The following is a 15,492-nucleotide window of genomic DNA, read 5'->3' on the forward strand; positions in this document are numbered from 1 at the left end:
CCTGAACCAAAACCCTGAACCTCCCTAAAAAAACCCTGAACCTCTCCAACAAAACCCTGAACCTCTCCAACAAAACCCTGAACCAGAACCCTGAACATCCCCAACAAAACCCTGAACCAGAACCCTGAGCCAGAACCCTGAACATCCCCAACAAAACCCTGAACCAGAACCTTGAACCAAAACCCTGAACCAGAACCCTGAACATCCCCAAAAAACCCTGAACCAGAACCCTGAACCAAAACCCTGAACCAAAACCCTGAACCAAAACCCTGAACCAAAACCCTGAACCAGAACCCTGAACCAGAACCCTGAACCAGAACCCTGAACATCCCCAACAAAACCCTGAACCAGAACCCTGAGCCAGAACCCTGAACATCCCCAACAAAACCCTGAACCAGAACCTTGAACCAAAACCCTGAACCAGAACCCTGAACATCCCCAACAAAACCCTGAACCAGAACCCTGAACCAAAACCCTGAACCAGAACCCTGAACCTCTCCAACAAAACCCTGAACCAAAACCCTGAACCTCCCCAAAAAACCCTGAACCAAAACCCTGAACCTCTCCAACAAAACCCTGAACCAAAACCCTGAACCTCTCCAACAAAACCGTGAACCAGAACCCTGAACCAAAACCCTGAACATCCACAACAAAACCCTGAACCAGAACCCTGAACCAAAACCCTGAACCTCCCTAAAAAACCCTGAACCTCTCCAACAAAACCCTGAACCTCTCCAACAAAACCCTGAACCTCTCCAACAAAACCCTGAACCAGAACCCTGAACATCCCTAACAAAACCCTGAACCAGAACCCTGAACCAAAACCCTGAACCAGAACCCTGAACCTCCCCAAAAAACCCTGAACCAAAACCCTGAACCTCCCCAATAAAACCCTGAACCTCCCCAACAAAACCCTGAACCAAAACCCTGAACCAGAACCCTGAACCTCTCCAACAAAACCCTGAACCAAAACCCTGAACCTCCCCAAAAAACCCTGAACCAAAACCCTGAACCTCTCCAACAAAACCCTGACCCAAAACCCTGAACCAGAAACCCTGAACCTCCCCAAAAAACCCTGAACCAAAACCCTGAACCTCTCCAACAAAACCCTGAACCAAAACCCTGAACCTCTCCAACAAAAACCCTGAACCAAAACCCTGAACATCCCCAACAAAACCCTGAACCAAAACCCTGAAGCAGAACCCTGAACCAAAACCCTGAATCTCTCCCAAAAACCCTGCACCTCCCCAACGAAACCCTGAACCTGTCCAACAAAACTCTGAACCAAAACCCTGAACCTCCCCAACAAAACCCTGAACCTCCATAACAAAACCCTGAACCAAAACCCGAACCTCCCCAACAAATCCCTGAACCTCCCCAATAAAACCCTGAACCTCCACAACAAAACCCTGAACCAGAACCCTGAACCAAAACCCTGACCTCCCCAACAAAAACCCTGAACTGCTCCACCAAAATCCTGAACCAAAACCCTGAACCTCCCCAAAAAACCCTGAACCAAAACCCTGAACCAAAACCCTGAACCTCCCCAACAAAACCCTGAACCAAAACCCTGAACCAGAACCCTGAACCAAAACCCTGAACCTCCCCAACAAAAACCCTGAACTGCTCCACCAAAATCCTGAACCAAAACCCTGAATCTCTCCAAAAAACCCTGAACCTCCCCAAAAAACCCTGAACCTCCACAACAAAACCCTGAACCAAAACCCGAACCTCCCCAACAAATCCCTGAACCTCCCCAATAAAACCCTGAACCTCCACAACAAAACCCTGAACCAAAACCCTGAACCAAAACCCTGAATCTCTCCAAAAAACCCTGAACCAAAACCCTGAACCAAAACCCTGAACCAAAACCCTGAACCTCCCCAAAAAACCCTGAACCAAAACCCTGAACCTCTCCAACAAAACCCTGAACCAAACCCTGAACCTCTCCAACAAAACCCTGAACCAAAACCCTGAACCAAAACCTGAACCTCTCCAACAAAACCCTGAACCAAAACCCTGAACCTCTCCAACAAAACCCTGAACCAGAACCCTGAACCAAAACCCTGAACCTCCCTAAAAAACCCTGAACCTCTCCAACAAAACCCTGAACCTCTCCAACAAAACCCTGAACCAGAACCCTGAACATCCCCAACAAAACCCTGAACCAGAACCCTGAACCAGAACCCTGAACCTCCCCAAAAAACCCTGAACCTCCCCAATAAAACCCTGCACCTCCACAACAAACCCTGAACCAAAACCCTGAACCTCCCAAAAAACCCTGAACCAAAACCCTGAACCTCTCCAACAAAACCCTGAACCAAAACCCTGAACCTCTCCAACAAAACCCTGAACCAAAACCCTGAACCTCTCCAACAAAACCCTGAACCAGAACCCTGAACATCCCCAACAAAACCCTGAACCAGAACCCTGAACCAGAACCCTGAACCTCCCAAAAAACCCTGAACCTCCCCAATAAAACCCTGCACCTCCACAACAAAACCCTGAACCAAAACCCTGAACCTCCCCAAAAAACCCTGAACCAAAACCTGAACCTCTCCAACAAAACCCTGAACCAAAACCCTGAACCTCTCCAACAAAACCCTGAACCAAAACCCTGAACCAAACCCTGAACCTCTCCAACAAAACCCTGAACCAAAACCCTGAACCTCTCCAACAAAACCCTGAACCAGAACCCTGAACCAAAACCCTGAACCTCCCTAAAAACCCTGAACCTCTCCAACAAAACCCTGAACCTCTCCAACAAAACCCTGAACCAGAACCCTGAACATCCCCAACAAAACCCTGAACCAGAACCCTGAACCAGAACCCTGAACCTCCCCAAAAAACCCTGAACCTCCCCAATAAAACCCTGAACCTCCCCAACAAAACCCTGAACCAAAACCCTGAACCAGAACCCTGAACCTCTCCAACAAAACCTGAACAAAACCCTGAACCAGAACCCTGACATCCCAACAAAACCCTGAACCAGAACCCTGAACCAAAACCCTGAACCTCCCTAAAAACCCTGAACCTCTCCAACAAAACCCTGAACCAGAACCCTGAACATCCCCAACAAAACCCTGAACCAGAACCCTGAACCAAAACCCTGAACCTCACTAAAAAACCCTGAACCAGAACCCTGAACCAAAACCCTGAACATCCCCAACAAAACCCTGAACCAAAACCCTGAAGCAGAACCATGAACCTCTCCAACAAAACCCTGAACCAAAACCCTGAACCTCCCCAAAAAACCCTGAACCAAAAACCCTGAACCTCTCCAACAAAACCCTGAACCAAAACCCTGAACCAGAACCCTGAACCTCCCCAAAAAACCCTGAACCAAAACCCTGAACCTCTCCAACAAAAACCCTGAACCAAAACCCTGAACCTCTCCAACAAAACCCTGAACCAAAACCCTGAACCTCTCCAACAAAACCCTGAACTCCACAACAAAACCCTGAACCAAACCCTGAACCAAAACCTGAATCTCTCCAAAAACCCTGAACCTCCCCAAAAAAACCCTGAACCTCCCCAACAAAACTCTGAACCAAAACCCGAACCTCCCCAACAAAACCCTGAACCTCCATAACAAAACCCTGAACCAAAACCCCGAACCTCCCAACAAATCCTGAACCTCCCCAATAAAACCCTGAACCTCCACAACAAAACCCTGAACCAGAACCCTGAACCAAAACCCTGAACCTCCCAACAAAAACCAAACTGCTCCACCAAAATCCTGAACCAAAACCCTGAACCTCCCCAAAAAAACCCTGAACCAAAACCCTGAACCTCCCCAATAAACCCGAACCTCCCCCAACAAAACCCTGAACCAAAACCCTGAACCAGAACCCTGAACCAAAACCCTGAACCTCCCCAACAAAAACCCTGAACTGCTCCACCAAAATCCTGAACCAAAACCCTGAATCTCTCCAAAAAACCCTGAACCTCCCCAAAAAAACCCTGAACCTCCACAACAAAACCCTGAACAAAACCCCGAACCTCCCCAACAAATCCCTGAACCTCCCCAATAAAACCCTGAACCTCCACAACAAAACCCTGAACCAAAACCTGAACCAAAACCCTGAATCTCTCCAAAAAAACCCTGAACCAAACCCTGAACCAAAACCCTGAACCAAAACCCTGAACCTCCCCAAAAATCCCTGAACCAAAACCCTGAACCTCTCCAACAAAACCCTGAACCAAAAACCCTGAACCTCTCCAACAAAACCCTGAACCAAAACCCTGAACCAAAACCCTGAACCTCTCCAACAAAACCTGAACCAAACCCTGAACCTCTCCAACAAAAACCCTGAACCAGAACCTGAACCAAAACCCTGAACCTCCCTAAAAACCCTGAACCTCTCCAACAAAACCCTGAACCTCTCCAACAAAACCCTGAACCAGAACCCTGAACATCCCCAACAAAACCCTGAACCAGAACCCTGAACCAAACCCTGAACCTCCCCAAAAAACCCTGAACCTCCCCAATAAAACCCTGAACCTCCCAACAAACCCTGAACCAAAACCTGAACCAGAACCCTGAACCTCTCCAACAAAACCCTGAACCAAACCCTGAACCAGAACCCTGAACATCCCAACCAAACCCTGAACCAGAACCCTGAACCAGAACCCTGAACCTCCCAAAAAACCCTGAACCAAAACCCTGAACCTCCCAATAAACCCTGAACCTCCCCAACAAACCTGAACCAGAACCCTGAACCTCTCCAACAAAACCCTGAACCAAAACCCTGAACCTCCCAAAAAACCCTGAACCAAACCCTGAACCTCTCCAACAAACCCTGAACCAAAACCCTGAACCAGAACCCTGAACCTCCCCAAAAAACCCTGAACCAAACCCTGAACCTCTCCAACAAAACCCTGAACCAAAACCCTGAACCTCTCCAACAAACCCTGAACCTCCACAACAAAACCCTGAACCAGAACCCTGAACCAAAACCCTGAACCTCCCCAACAAAAACCCTGAACTGCTCCCACCAAAACCCTGAACCAAAACCCTGAATCTCTCAAAAAACCCTGAACCCCCCAAAAACCCTGAACCTCCCCAACAAAACCCTGAACCTCCACAACAAAACCCTGAACCAAAACCCCGAACCTCCCCAACAAATCCTGAACCTCCCCATAAAACCCTGAACCTCCACAACAAAACCCTGAACCAGAACCCTGACCAAAACCCTGAACCTCCCAACAAAAACCCTGAACTGCTCCAACAAAACCCTGACCAAAACCCGAACCTCCCCAACAAATCCCTGAACCTCCCCAATAAAACCCTGAACCTCCACAACAAAACCCTGAACAAAACCCTGAACCAAACCCTGAATCTCTCAAAAAACCCTGAACCAAAACCCTGAACCAAAACCCTGAACCAAAACCCTGAACCTCCCCAAAAACCCTGAACCAAAACCCTGAACCTCTCCAACAAAAACCCTGAACCAAAACCCTGAACCTCTCCAACAAAACCCGAACCAAAACCCTGAACCAAAACCCTGAACCTCTCCAACAAAACCCTGAACCAAAACCCTGAACCTCTCCAACAAAACCTGAACCAGAACCCTGAACCAAAACCCTGAACCTCCCTAAAAAAACCCCTGAACCTCTCCAACAAACCCTGAACCAGAACCCTGAACATCCCAACAACACCCTGAACCAGAACCCTGAACCAGAACCCTGAACCTCCCCAAAAAACCCTGAACCAAAACCCTGAACCTCCCAATAAAACCCTGAACCTCCCAACAAAACCTGAACCAGAACCCTGAACCTCTCCAACAAAACCCTGAACCAAACCCTGAACCTCCCCAAAAAACCCTGAACCAAAACCCTGAACCTCTCCAACAAACCCTGAACCAAAACCCTGAACCAAACCCTGAACCTCCCCAAAAAACCCTGAACCAAAACCCTGAACCTCTCCAACAAAACCCTGAACCAAAACCCTGAACCTCTCCAACAAAACCCTGAACCTCCAAAACAAAACCCTGAACCAGAACCCTGAACCAAAACCCTGAACCTCCCCAATAAAACCCTGAACCTCCCCAAAAAACCCTGAACCAAAACCCTGAACCTCTCAACAAAACCCTGAACCAAAACCCTGAACCTCTCCAACAAAACCCTGAACCTCCACAACAAAACCCTGAACCAGAACCCTGAACCAAAACCCTGAACCTCCCCAACAAAAACCCTGAACTGCTCCACCAAAACCCTGAACCAAAACCCTGAATCTCTCCAAAAAACCCTGAACCTCCCCAAAAAACCCTGAACCTCCCCAACAAACCCTGAACCTCCACAACAAAACCCTGAACCAAAACCCGAACCTCCCCAACAAACCCTGAACCTCCCCAATAAAACCCTGAACCTCCACAACAAAACCCTGAACCAGAACCCTGAACCAAAACCCTGAACCTCCCCAACAAAACCCTGAACTGCTCCAACAAAACCCTGAACCAAAACCCGAACCTCCCCAACAAACCCTGAACCTCCCCAAAAAAACCCTGAACCAAAACCCTGAACCTCCCCAAAAAAACCCTGAACCTCCAAAAAACCCTGAACCAAAACCCTGAACCTCCCCAAAAAACCCTGAACCAAAACCCTGAACCTCTCCAACAAAACCCTGAACCAAAACCCTGAACCAACCCTGAACCTCCCCAAAAAACCCTGAACCAAAACCCTGAACCTCCAACAAAACCCTGAACCAAAACCCTGAACCTCTCCAACAAAACCCTGAACCTCCACAACAAAACCCTGAACCAGAACCCTGAACCAAAACCCTGAACCTCCCCAACAAAAACCCTGAACTGCTCCACCAAAACCCTGAACCAAAACCCTGAATCTCTCCAAAAAACCCTGAACCTCCCCAAAAAACCCTGAACCTCCCCAACAAAACCCTGAACCTCCACAACAAAACCCTGAACCAAAACCCCGAACCTCCCCAACAAACCCTGAACCTCCCCAAAAAACCCTGAACCTCCACAACAAAACCCTGAACCAAACCCTGAACCAAAACCCTGAACCTCCCCAACAAAAACCCTGAACTGCTCCACCAAAACCCTGAACCAAAACCCTGAATTTCTCCAAAACCCTGAACCTCCCCAAAAAACCCTGAACCTCCCCAAAAAAACCCTGAACCTCCACAACAAAACCCTGAACCAAAACCCGAACCTCCCCAACAAATCCCTGAACCTCCCCAATAAAACCCTGAACCTCCCCAAAAAACCCTGAACCCCCCAAAAAAACCTGAACCTCCCCAACAAAACTCTGAACCAAAACCCTGAACCTCCCCAACAAAACCCTGCACCTCCACAACAAAACCCTGAACCAAAACCCGAACCTCCCCAACAAACCCTGAACCTCCACAACAAAACCCTGAACCAAAACCCGAACCTCCCCAAAAAACCCTGAACCTCCCCAAAAAACCCTGAACCTCCCCAACAAAACCCTGAACCTCCCCAACGAAACCCTGAACCAAAATCCTGAATCTCTCCAAAAAACCCTGAACCTGTCCAACAAAACCTGGCCAGAATACGAGTTTAAACGTTGATCCACTGGCTGTGTGGCTGTAAATCCTCAGTTCAAGGATTTTAATCGTTAAATGTTGCAGCAAGTTTAAAGCTGCAGTAACTTTTAGAAATAATGTTTTTTTATATTTATTAAAACTGTCTTCATGTTGTGACAGTTTAATGTAAGACAAAAAATCTGTGAACTGATCGATCTCCACGTTTATTTACTTGGTAAAAAGCCAAACGATGTCTGTGAGCGCTACAAAGGTGTCTCCATCGACTGGACGCTGACATCAAAGCAGCTCAGTTTGGAAAAAAAAAACTACAAAAATCTTTGACTTAAATCGCCAAATATTGTCTCTGCTGCCCGGATATTTAGCTGTTAGCACGTCAAGCAGTCTGTCTTAAGTCAGAGGCTTTTCAGGTTAGTTGCTACACTGACTGCTAGTGGAGATCTTTCCACTAGCATCAGCAGATTTAAAAGATAAACAACAGCAACGTAGAAATTCAAGAAGCTTAGTGTTTTATTGAAACGAGTCGATACAAAAACAGGACAGAACATCAGATCCAGTTTTCACCATTTAGTCATGAAGCAACAGAAAAACAAAACCAGAAGAAAATCATTTAGTTTCCCTAAAAATGTCAGGATGACCTCAGTTCAGGTTTTTGTTTCTTTCACATACAGAACAGGTTAGAACATTAGATTATTAAAAACTATTCATGAATTAATTAATTGTATTTTTGTTACAGTGAAAAGCTTAAAGCAAAAGGAAACAATTATTTCTCAGAAACAGCCTGAAAATCTGCTAATAGACTAAAACGTTTTCATCCCATTTCCATGAAATAATTCCTGACATAAATCCCAATTTAAACCAAATATTTTCTTTACGTTCTATTTTTCTTATTTCTGCTGTTGGATTCTATCATTTGTTTTCTTCTGCTGTAATTTTTATTGCTGTCCTGGTTTTTCATAACGTACAAAAACACAACATGGTGGGAAGGGACTGAAATTGGTCTGAGTTAGCATCTAGCATTATATTTGCTGTTAGCTACATCGCTAATTTAGCCAACAGCCTTTCTGTCGTGTTTCCAACAGGAGCAGAGGAGACGTCACACTGGGTGAAACGAGATATGTTTAACAAATTTGCCTTTAGCATAACTAGCGCAGTTAGCATTAGTGACTAAATGGTAATCAGTTAGCATTAGTGATTAAATGGTAATCAGTTAGCATTAATGACTAAATGGTAATCAGTTAGCATTACTAACTAAATGGTAATCAGTTAGCATTAGTGACTAAATGGTAATCAGTTAGCATTAGTGACTAAATGGTAATCAGTTAGCATTAATGACTAAATGTTAATCTATCTTCCATAAAGCTGCCAACTTTTCCAAATGTATTTTAATTGATTGTAATAAATCTTGCTCTGTCCTGCTCAGCCTTCTTGTTATCTGCTGAAGCTATACTCTCTGTAATAGCTGTCATCTCTTCCCCATAACTTCCACACCAAACAGTGTTGATGCTAGCATAGATTAGCCATTTTAAGCTACAGTAATCTCCTGAATCTGGTGGGAAACCATTTGTTGTTGCCCATTGTTATATGGAAACAATAAACCAATAAAAACAATAAAAAAATGATACAATTGGAATGTTTTCAATGTTTCTTTTGTCAACACACAAATGGTCACAGTTGAACTAAAGCAATAGAAAACCAGAGAAAACATCATCATTAAATCTGTTTCTTCTTTTCTAACGATGCTGTTTGGATTTTAACCCGTTCAGGTTGAACCTCGACCTTTAACCCGATGTTTTCTTTGCAACGCAAACCAGATGATAGCAAAATGCAGTTTCAACAAAATTAGGAAATCAATGATGTAGATTAAGCTGCTGCAATCCTTGTTTTCTAGATATACAGACACAGTATTGGCTACAAACTAAGTCAGCAAAGATAAAAGTGTTAGTCCTTTGGTTGGGTTTCCCTCCAACAGCTTCCACACCGAAGAGTGTTGATGCTAGTGCAAATTAGCCACTTTAAGCTAATAAAAAAAATAAAAATAACCAGATTCTGATAGAAAACCATTTTTATTGCCCTGAGGACATTTTGTTGAATTAAACCGTTAACCTCAATAAATATGATATAAAATGAAACCTGGACAGTTTTCACAGTTAAACTAAAGCAATAGAAAACCAGAGAAAAGATTATTACTGTGGTTTTTCATATTTAAAGTGGATACTTCTTTTCTCATATTTAAAGTGGATACTTGATTTTTGCCCGACCTTGACCTTTAACCCGACTCCTTCTGCAACGCTAACCAGAGGATGGCTAACGGCTAACAGTTTCAACAAGATTAAAAAATCAACTATGAAAGTAAAGCTGCTAAGACGCTTATTGTCTAGATTTACAGGAGTCAGAATTGGCACAAACAAACCAAGCAAAGACAAAAACCTCAGAGTCTGTCTGTCGTTCCGTCTGTCGTTAATTCAGCCGATCCTCCAGTCGCTCCAGCTGTGGTTAATTGGGTTGTTCCGTCAGTCATTCCTTCGGTGGCCAGCGGCTGGATGAAGGAAGTGGACGGTTCTTGGTAGAGGTCGTGGTCGGGATGGTAGTTCTTCATGTGGGTTTTCAGGCAGTGGCTCTGGGTGAAGGCTTTGTCGCAGAGGGAACATCTGTAGGGTCTCTCTCCGTTGTGGGTCCTCATGTGGACGTTCAGGTGCTCCTGTCGAGAACACGCTTTGCCGCACACGCCGCAGCTGAAGCGCTTGATGCCCAGGTGGCTCTGGATGTGGACGTTCAGGGTGCTCTTGAGCTTGAAGTGGCGGCCGCAGTGGGAGCAGCCGTACGGCGTCTCCCCGGTGTGAACACGCATGTGTTTCTGCAGGTCGTACTTGTTGAAGAAGCTCTTGTTGCAGACGATGCAGACGAACGGCCGCTCGCCGCTGTGGGTCTTCATGTGCCCCGTCAGGGCGTTGTTGGACAGGAAGGTCTTGCAGCAGATGTGGCACAGGAACATGCGGTCCCTGGTGGTGTGGACCTTCATGTGCTCCTTCAGGGTGTGCTCCAGCTTGAAGCGCTTCCCGCAGACCTTGCAGCCGTAGTGCCGCTCGTTTGAGTGCGTCAACTTGTGGCGAGTCAGAGACCTGAGGTCGCTGACGGACCGGCCGCAGACGTTGCAGAGGTACCGGTCCCGACTCACGTGACTCTTCTTGTGAGCCGTGAGCTGGCCTCTCAGTCCAAACGTCTTTGGACACAAGTCGCACTTGTGTGGCCGGTCTTCCACGTGGATCCAGAGGTGGACGTTCAGGGCGGACTGGACAGCGAAGGTTTTGCTGCAGTGGCTGCATTTGAACTGCCGCTCCCCCGTGTGCAGGGAGACGTGGTTCTTGAGGCCCGAGGCGGTGAAGAACCCCTTCCCGCAGTACGAACAGTCATGGATCTTTTGGTGAACTTCAAAATGTACCTTCATGTCTTCCACAGACTTCAAGGTCTCTCCACACACCCCGCAGATGCTCTTCGGGTCTCCGATGTGCGCCCAGGCGTGTCTGGTCAAACCCGATATTGTCCGGTACCACACGCCGCACACCTGGCACAGCACCTTGCTCTCCTTGCCGTCCTCCATGAATCTCCTGGGGCCTTTATAGCTCCTTCTTTTCGGCTGTGGATCGTCGCCTTCCTCCAGATCTTCGGCGTTTGGTTCCCACTCATCATCGCCATCTTGCATCGCCTCAATTTCCCCTCCAGAACCCGCGTCGCTCGCAGCCGCCTGCCCCGACCCTCTGCTGCGGTCCAGATCCTCCGGGCTGCAGAGACGCAACAAGTTAGGACAGGTCTGCTCTCTCCGATACGGGTCGGTTCTGCTGGCCAGCGGTTACCTTTGAAGCGGAGCGGTTTCATCCTCCAGAACCACACAGTCAGTGGGCTGAGGTTCGTCCTTTATGAGCTGAAGGTTCTGCTCCTCGTTTTCACGGATCTCGCCTTCTGTCTGAGGAGGAAACCAACAAATGCTTCAACGTTCAGTTCAAAGTTTCATTCTGACCATTTTCTGCTTCCTGCAGGGCAGTTTGGCCTGAAGGTCAGAGACTGATCAGATCCACCCAGCAGGACCGGGATTCAATCAGGAACCTCAGGGATCTCTGCAGGGATCTGTCCACAAAACGCCGTCGAATGTCTGATTCACTTGACAGAACTTTTGGTCGAACAAAATCAGCACCAAAGACTAAAAGGTTAAGTTGCAAAAACCCTGAAGCATTAATCATGAACATTAGTGCTGCTAAAGCGCTAAGCTAACGCTAACACTCTGCCAGCAGGTACACAAAGATGTTGGGCTGTTCTGTCCAAACCAATCATCAGTAAATGTTGGTTTGTTTCCACTGAATCTTCTGCAGAGTTGTTCATACTGCAGCAGAGACAGAGGACTTTTCCTACCTTCAGTTTGACGTAGAGGACGGATTCTTGGTCCCGGTGGACCTCATGCTCCTGTAGATCTCCTCCGGCGTCAGGTTGTTCATGTTGAGCTTCTGCAGCTTCCTGCGGCGGTCGGACTTGTACATGTGGATCTTTTTGTCGTGTCCGGCCAGCTGAGGGAAGGAGAGCCGCAGCAGGTCCAAGAACTCAGCCTCCTGCATCCTTCGAGGACATTTCAGGTCCTGCACCGCCGACGTCTGCAGCTCTGGAACAGAGACGACTTCAGCTGGAGCAGCTTCACCGCCACGAAGCAGAGCTTTAAACTCACCACTTTCTGTGGGAGCGTCTGACTGGTGTCCCTCCAACACGCAGACTCTGAGGAGGTGGTGAGCCGGTGCCTCCCCGGCGCGCGGTCGGCCTCGCCGCCTCCTCTGAGGCTGATCGACGGGAGACGACAACCTGAGGGAACAGAGGAGGCGTGTGGCGGAAACCCGGGCAGCAGAGCAGGACAGAGTGTGGATCCGGGTTACCTCAGGTTCTCCTCGGTTTGATCGCTGGACGGCGTTGCGGAGCTGACGCTCAACTCCTCATCCAGCTGATGAAGAACGTCGATGCTGCTGCTCTGAGGACTGACTGCTGTCTGCAAACGTTCACAAAGTGAAAGAGCGTGTTTATGATAAACGGGTTCAGAGGCACTGGATGAAAATACGAGAATGTTTAAATATTATTACTTTGAAGACACTGCAAAAACCGGCATCATGAACACAAACACAGCAACTCAGCACACACACACCATCACCTAGTGCAACATCAACGCGCGCGCCCGCCTGCCATGACTTTGAGTCGCCGCCATCAAGCACAACATCAAGCAGGATTTCTGTCAGTAACGTTTTGGTTTAACCCTTTCAGTTCCTGGATTTTCCTGCTGGATCTTAAAACCTCACAGGATGATTCCTTCTAAAACTGACCCAGAACCAGCCTGATGTTCTGCTGAATCAGTGATAACGGGTTGGGAGTGGAAACCTTCAGGCGGACGTAGAGGGCGGAGTTCCCGCTGGTTCTGATGGTTCTGTGGATCTCCTCAGGGGTCAGCGCGCTGACCCTCAGCGGGTGCAGCTTCCTGCTGGTGTCGGTTATGAACAGGTCGAACGGTTCTCCTGCAGCCAGCTGAGGGACGGAGGACCGCAGCAGGTCCAGGAAGTCCGACTCCGGCAGATCCCGAGGACAGCTCAGGTTCTGAATGGGACTCTTCTGAAACACTGGAAACAGAACCAAACCTTCAGCTGCAGCTCAGAACAAGCTGCTTTCCCCTCAGGAAACCCAGCAGACGGTCCGTCTGGACCGTACCGATGTTGGAGAGCACCTCGGTCTCCGGGTTGTCCAGAACCCGGACCCGGAAGTCCAGGTGGGTCATGGAGCTCAGAGGTTTACTGGCTCTCCTCTTCTCAGGTCGGACCCGGGATGGAAATGACCTGGAAAAGTCAGAAACTCGTCAACAACCCGAACTCTTCCGGATCAGTCCGTCATTTAGTCCCCAGAGTAACAGATCTGTAACCTTGGCGATATCTCGTAGTCTGGGTCCGTCAGATCCTCCCGTTTCGGTCTGGACCGCGGCGTCGCCTGAACCACGGGCTGAACGTCTTCATCATGGTCATCATCACCGTACCACAGGAAGTCCAGGCTCCCAGAGTCCCTCCCATCTGGACCACAATAACAATCAAACAGCCTGACGATGCTCAATGTCATCAGTTCAATAAACCTGATCACATCTGGATCAACGTTTATAAATAAACAGACAAATTCTGAACTGTTCCAATAAAGTTTGATCAAAATATTCAGATGATTTCAATATTCAGCCAAAACGAAACTTAGCAAGTTAAATATTTAATAAGCAATAAATGAAATTAAATATTTATCTCTCTTAAAATATCAGAAGGTGTTTCAGCTCTCTGAGATATTTAGCAAAATAAATATTTAGATTTTTTTTTAAATCTCAGATTCAAATCAGTTTATTAAGTTTTCGATTTAATCCAGATTGTGGTTTTAATTCATCTTGTTTCCTGTTTGATATCTCAGATTTATTTTTATTGCCCATAAACGCATCAGGTGATTTATTACATTTTATTGATCGACATTATCAACGTGTTTTGGTTCGTTTTAAATTTCAAACACAAACAGTGAACTTTGACTATGCAGCAGGATTTATGTGCAAAGTCACAGAGCTGCTTTCAACTGATCAACTCCAGATTTCCATAAAGTAACGTTTATTCTGACCGGTTCGGTTCGGTGCATGAACCCATCAGCTCCTCCTACCTGGGTTCTGCTGCTCCTCTCCAACCAGCAGCTTGTGGTTCTGCGGTTCCGGACCCGCTTCGGCTTCACGCTCCTCTGCTGGCCGCCACTGACCTGCTCGGTCCAGCCGGACCTGCGGCTGCAGCAGCTCCAGCTGCCGCCGCTGCGGTCGATCTCCCGTCTGAAGCTCGACGCCTCCTGCTCGTAGTCGGCCACGGTTCGCTCCACCACCGCCAGGATCTCCCGGGCCGCGGTGCTCAGCTTCTCGGTGATGATTCCTCTCAGGATGCCGCTCTTGGACATGTTGAGTGGATCGGAACCGCCGCTGCTGCAGTAAAACATCCTGGTTTTCCTCTGTTTGTGTCAAAAACTTCTGGATGGCCGTTGGACGGATCTACTTCCGGTGCTTGGGGCGGAAACACGTAACGGCTGAAAACTGACAGGAAGGAGCAGTGGCGCCATCTTGTGTTCGCCTCTGGAGCTGCAGCCGAAATTAGACCTTAAACGTTTATCACCAGAATTAAACTAAAAAAACAGTTAAAACATGTAATTCATACATTCATTTGGTTTATTTAAATCAAGTTTATTAGATACTTCTCTAAAAAATATATATTTAATTCTTAATTTGTCCAAATTTAACCTAATTTTTAAATAGAATCTCTGTTCTCGACTTAATTAAATCTTTTCTTTATTCCTCTGGTTGAAAAACTAATCTATTTTTCACCTGTTGCTCGTTGTTATCTTGTCTTTTGTGTGTAAATGTGAAAGAATCACTGTTCAACTTCACAAACACCCAGAATCTTATTCAGTCAATCATAAAATCACACCAACAGCTCAACATAATCATCATAAACCGAAACCACACGAAGAAATGAGATACCTTAGAAAAATAGAAAAAGTTAACAGTTCCACCCAGTGATCTGATTGGCTATTTTAGATCAATTACTTTTCGATCCAGGTGTTTATGTGATGCGTCGTGTCAGAGACCTGGATGAAGCTGCAGGTCTGGATGAATCCTGACCTGGATGAATCCTGGCAGATCATCTGGATGAATCCAGATCATCCTGCCAGGGATCCAACAATAATTATCAACCATCTCATTTCAAACTGGTTCCTGAACCCAGAGCTCTCCTGACCTCTGACCCCTGACCCAGGGCATCAAACAGCAGACTAAAAATGAGCATCATTTCATATAACATCTTCAAACTCTGATAAAAAGACATGATCAGTTTCAATACCAAAACATCTTTTACACTCAATATTTGGATTAGTTTCCAAATCCTTTGGTT

The 15,492-nt window shown here is 47.0% G+C and overlaps 2 protein-coding genes across 2 annotated transcripts; both read right to left on the minus strand.

Annotated features, from left to right (window-relative positions):
• Window positions 1-9,664: 9,664 nt before the first annotated feature.
• On the minus strand, window positions 9,665-11,902 carry LOC129376505 (zinc finger protein OZF-like). The gene is made up of 3 exons (XM_055056117.1): window positions 11,879-11,902; window positions 11,380-11,489; window positions 9,665-11,307 (listed from the first exon to the last, which is right to left on the minus strand). The coding sequence occupies exons 1-3, from the start codon at window positions 11,900-11,902 to the stop codon at window positions 9,957-9,959; spliced, it is 1,485 nt and encodes a 494-aa protein (XP_054912092.1). The 3' UTR covers window positions 9,665-9,956.
• LOC129376712 (uncharacterized) lies at window positions 11,402-14,327 on the minus strand. Its single transcript, XM_055056300.1, has 8 exons — window positions 14,225-14,327; window positions 13,467-13,611; window positions 13,259-13,383; window positions 12,935-13,170; window positions 12,442-12,551; window positions 12,240-12,370; window positions 11,933-12,176; window positions 11,402-11,489 (listed from the first exon to the last, which is right to left on the minus strand). Exons 3-7 carry the CDS (start codon window positions 13,323-13,325, stop codon window positions 11,935-11,937), a joined length of 786 nt encoding a protein of 261 aa, XP_054912275.1. The 5' UTR covers window positions 13,326-13,383; window positions 13,467-13,611; window positions 14,225-14,327; the 3' UTR covers window positions 11,402-11,489; window positions 11,933-11,934.
• Window positions 14,328-15,492: the final 1,165 nt, after the last annotated feature.

This window comes from Poeciliopsis prolifica, unplaced genomic scaffold (assembly GCF_027474105.1).
Source record: "Poeciliopsis prolifica strain line A6 unplaced genomic scaffold, Auburn_PproV2 SCAFFOLD044, whole genome shotgun sequence".
In the NCBI taxonomy this organism is placed as follows: domain Eukaryota; kingdom Metazoa; phylum Chordata; class Actinopteri; order Cyprinodontiformes; family Poeciliidae; genus Poeciliopsis; species Poeciliopsis prolifica.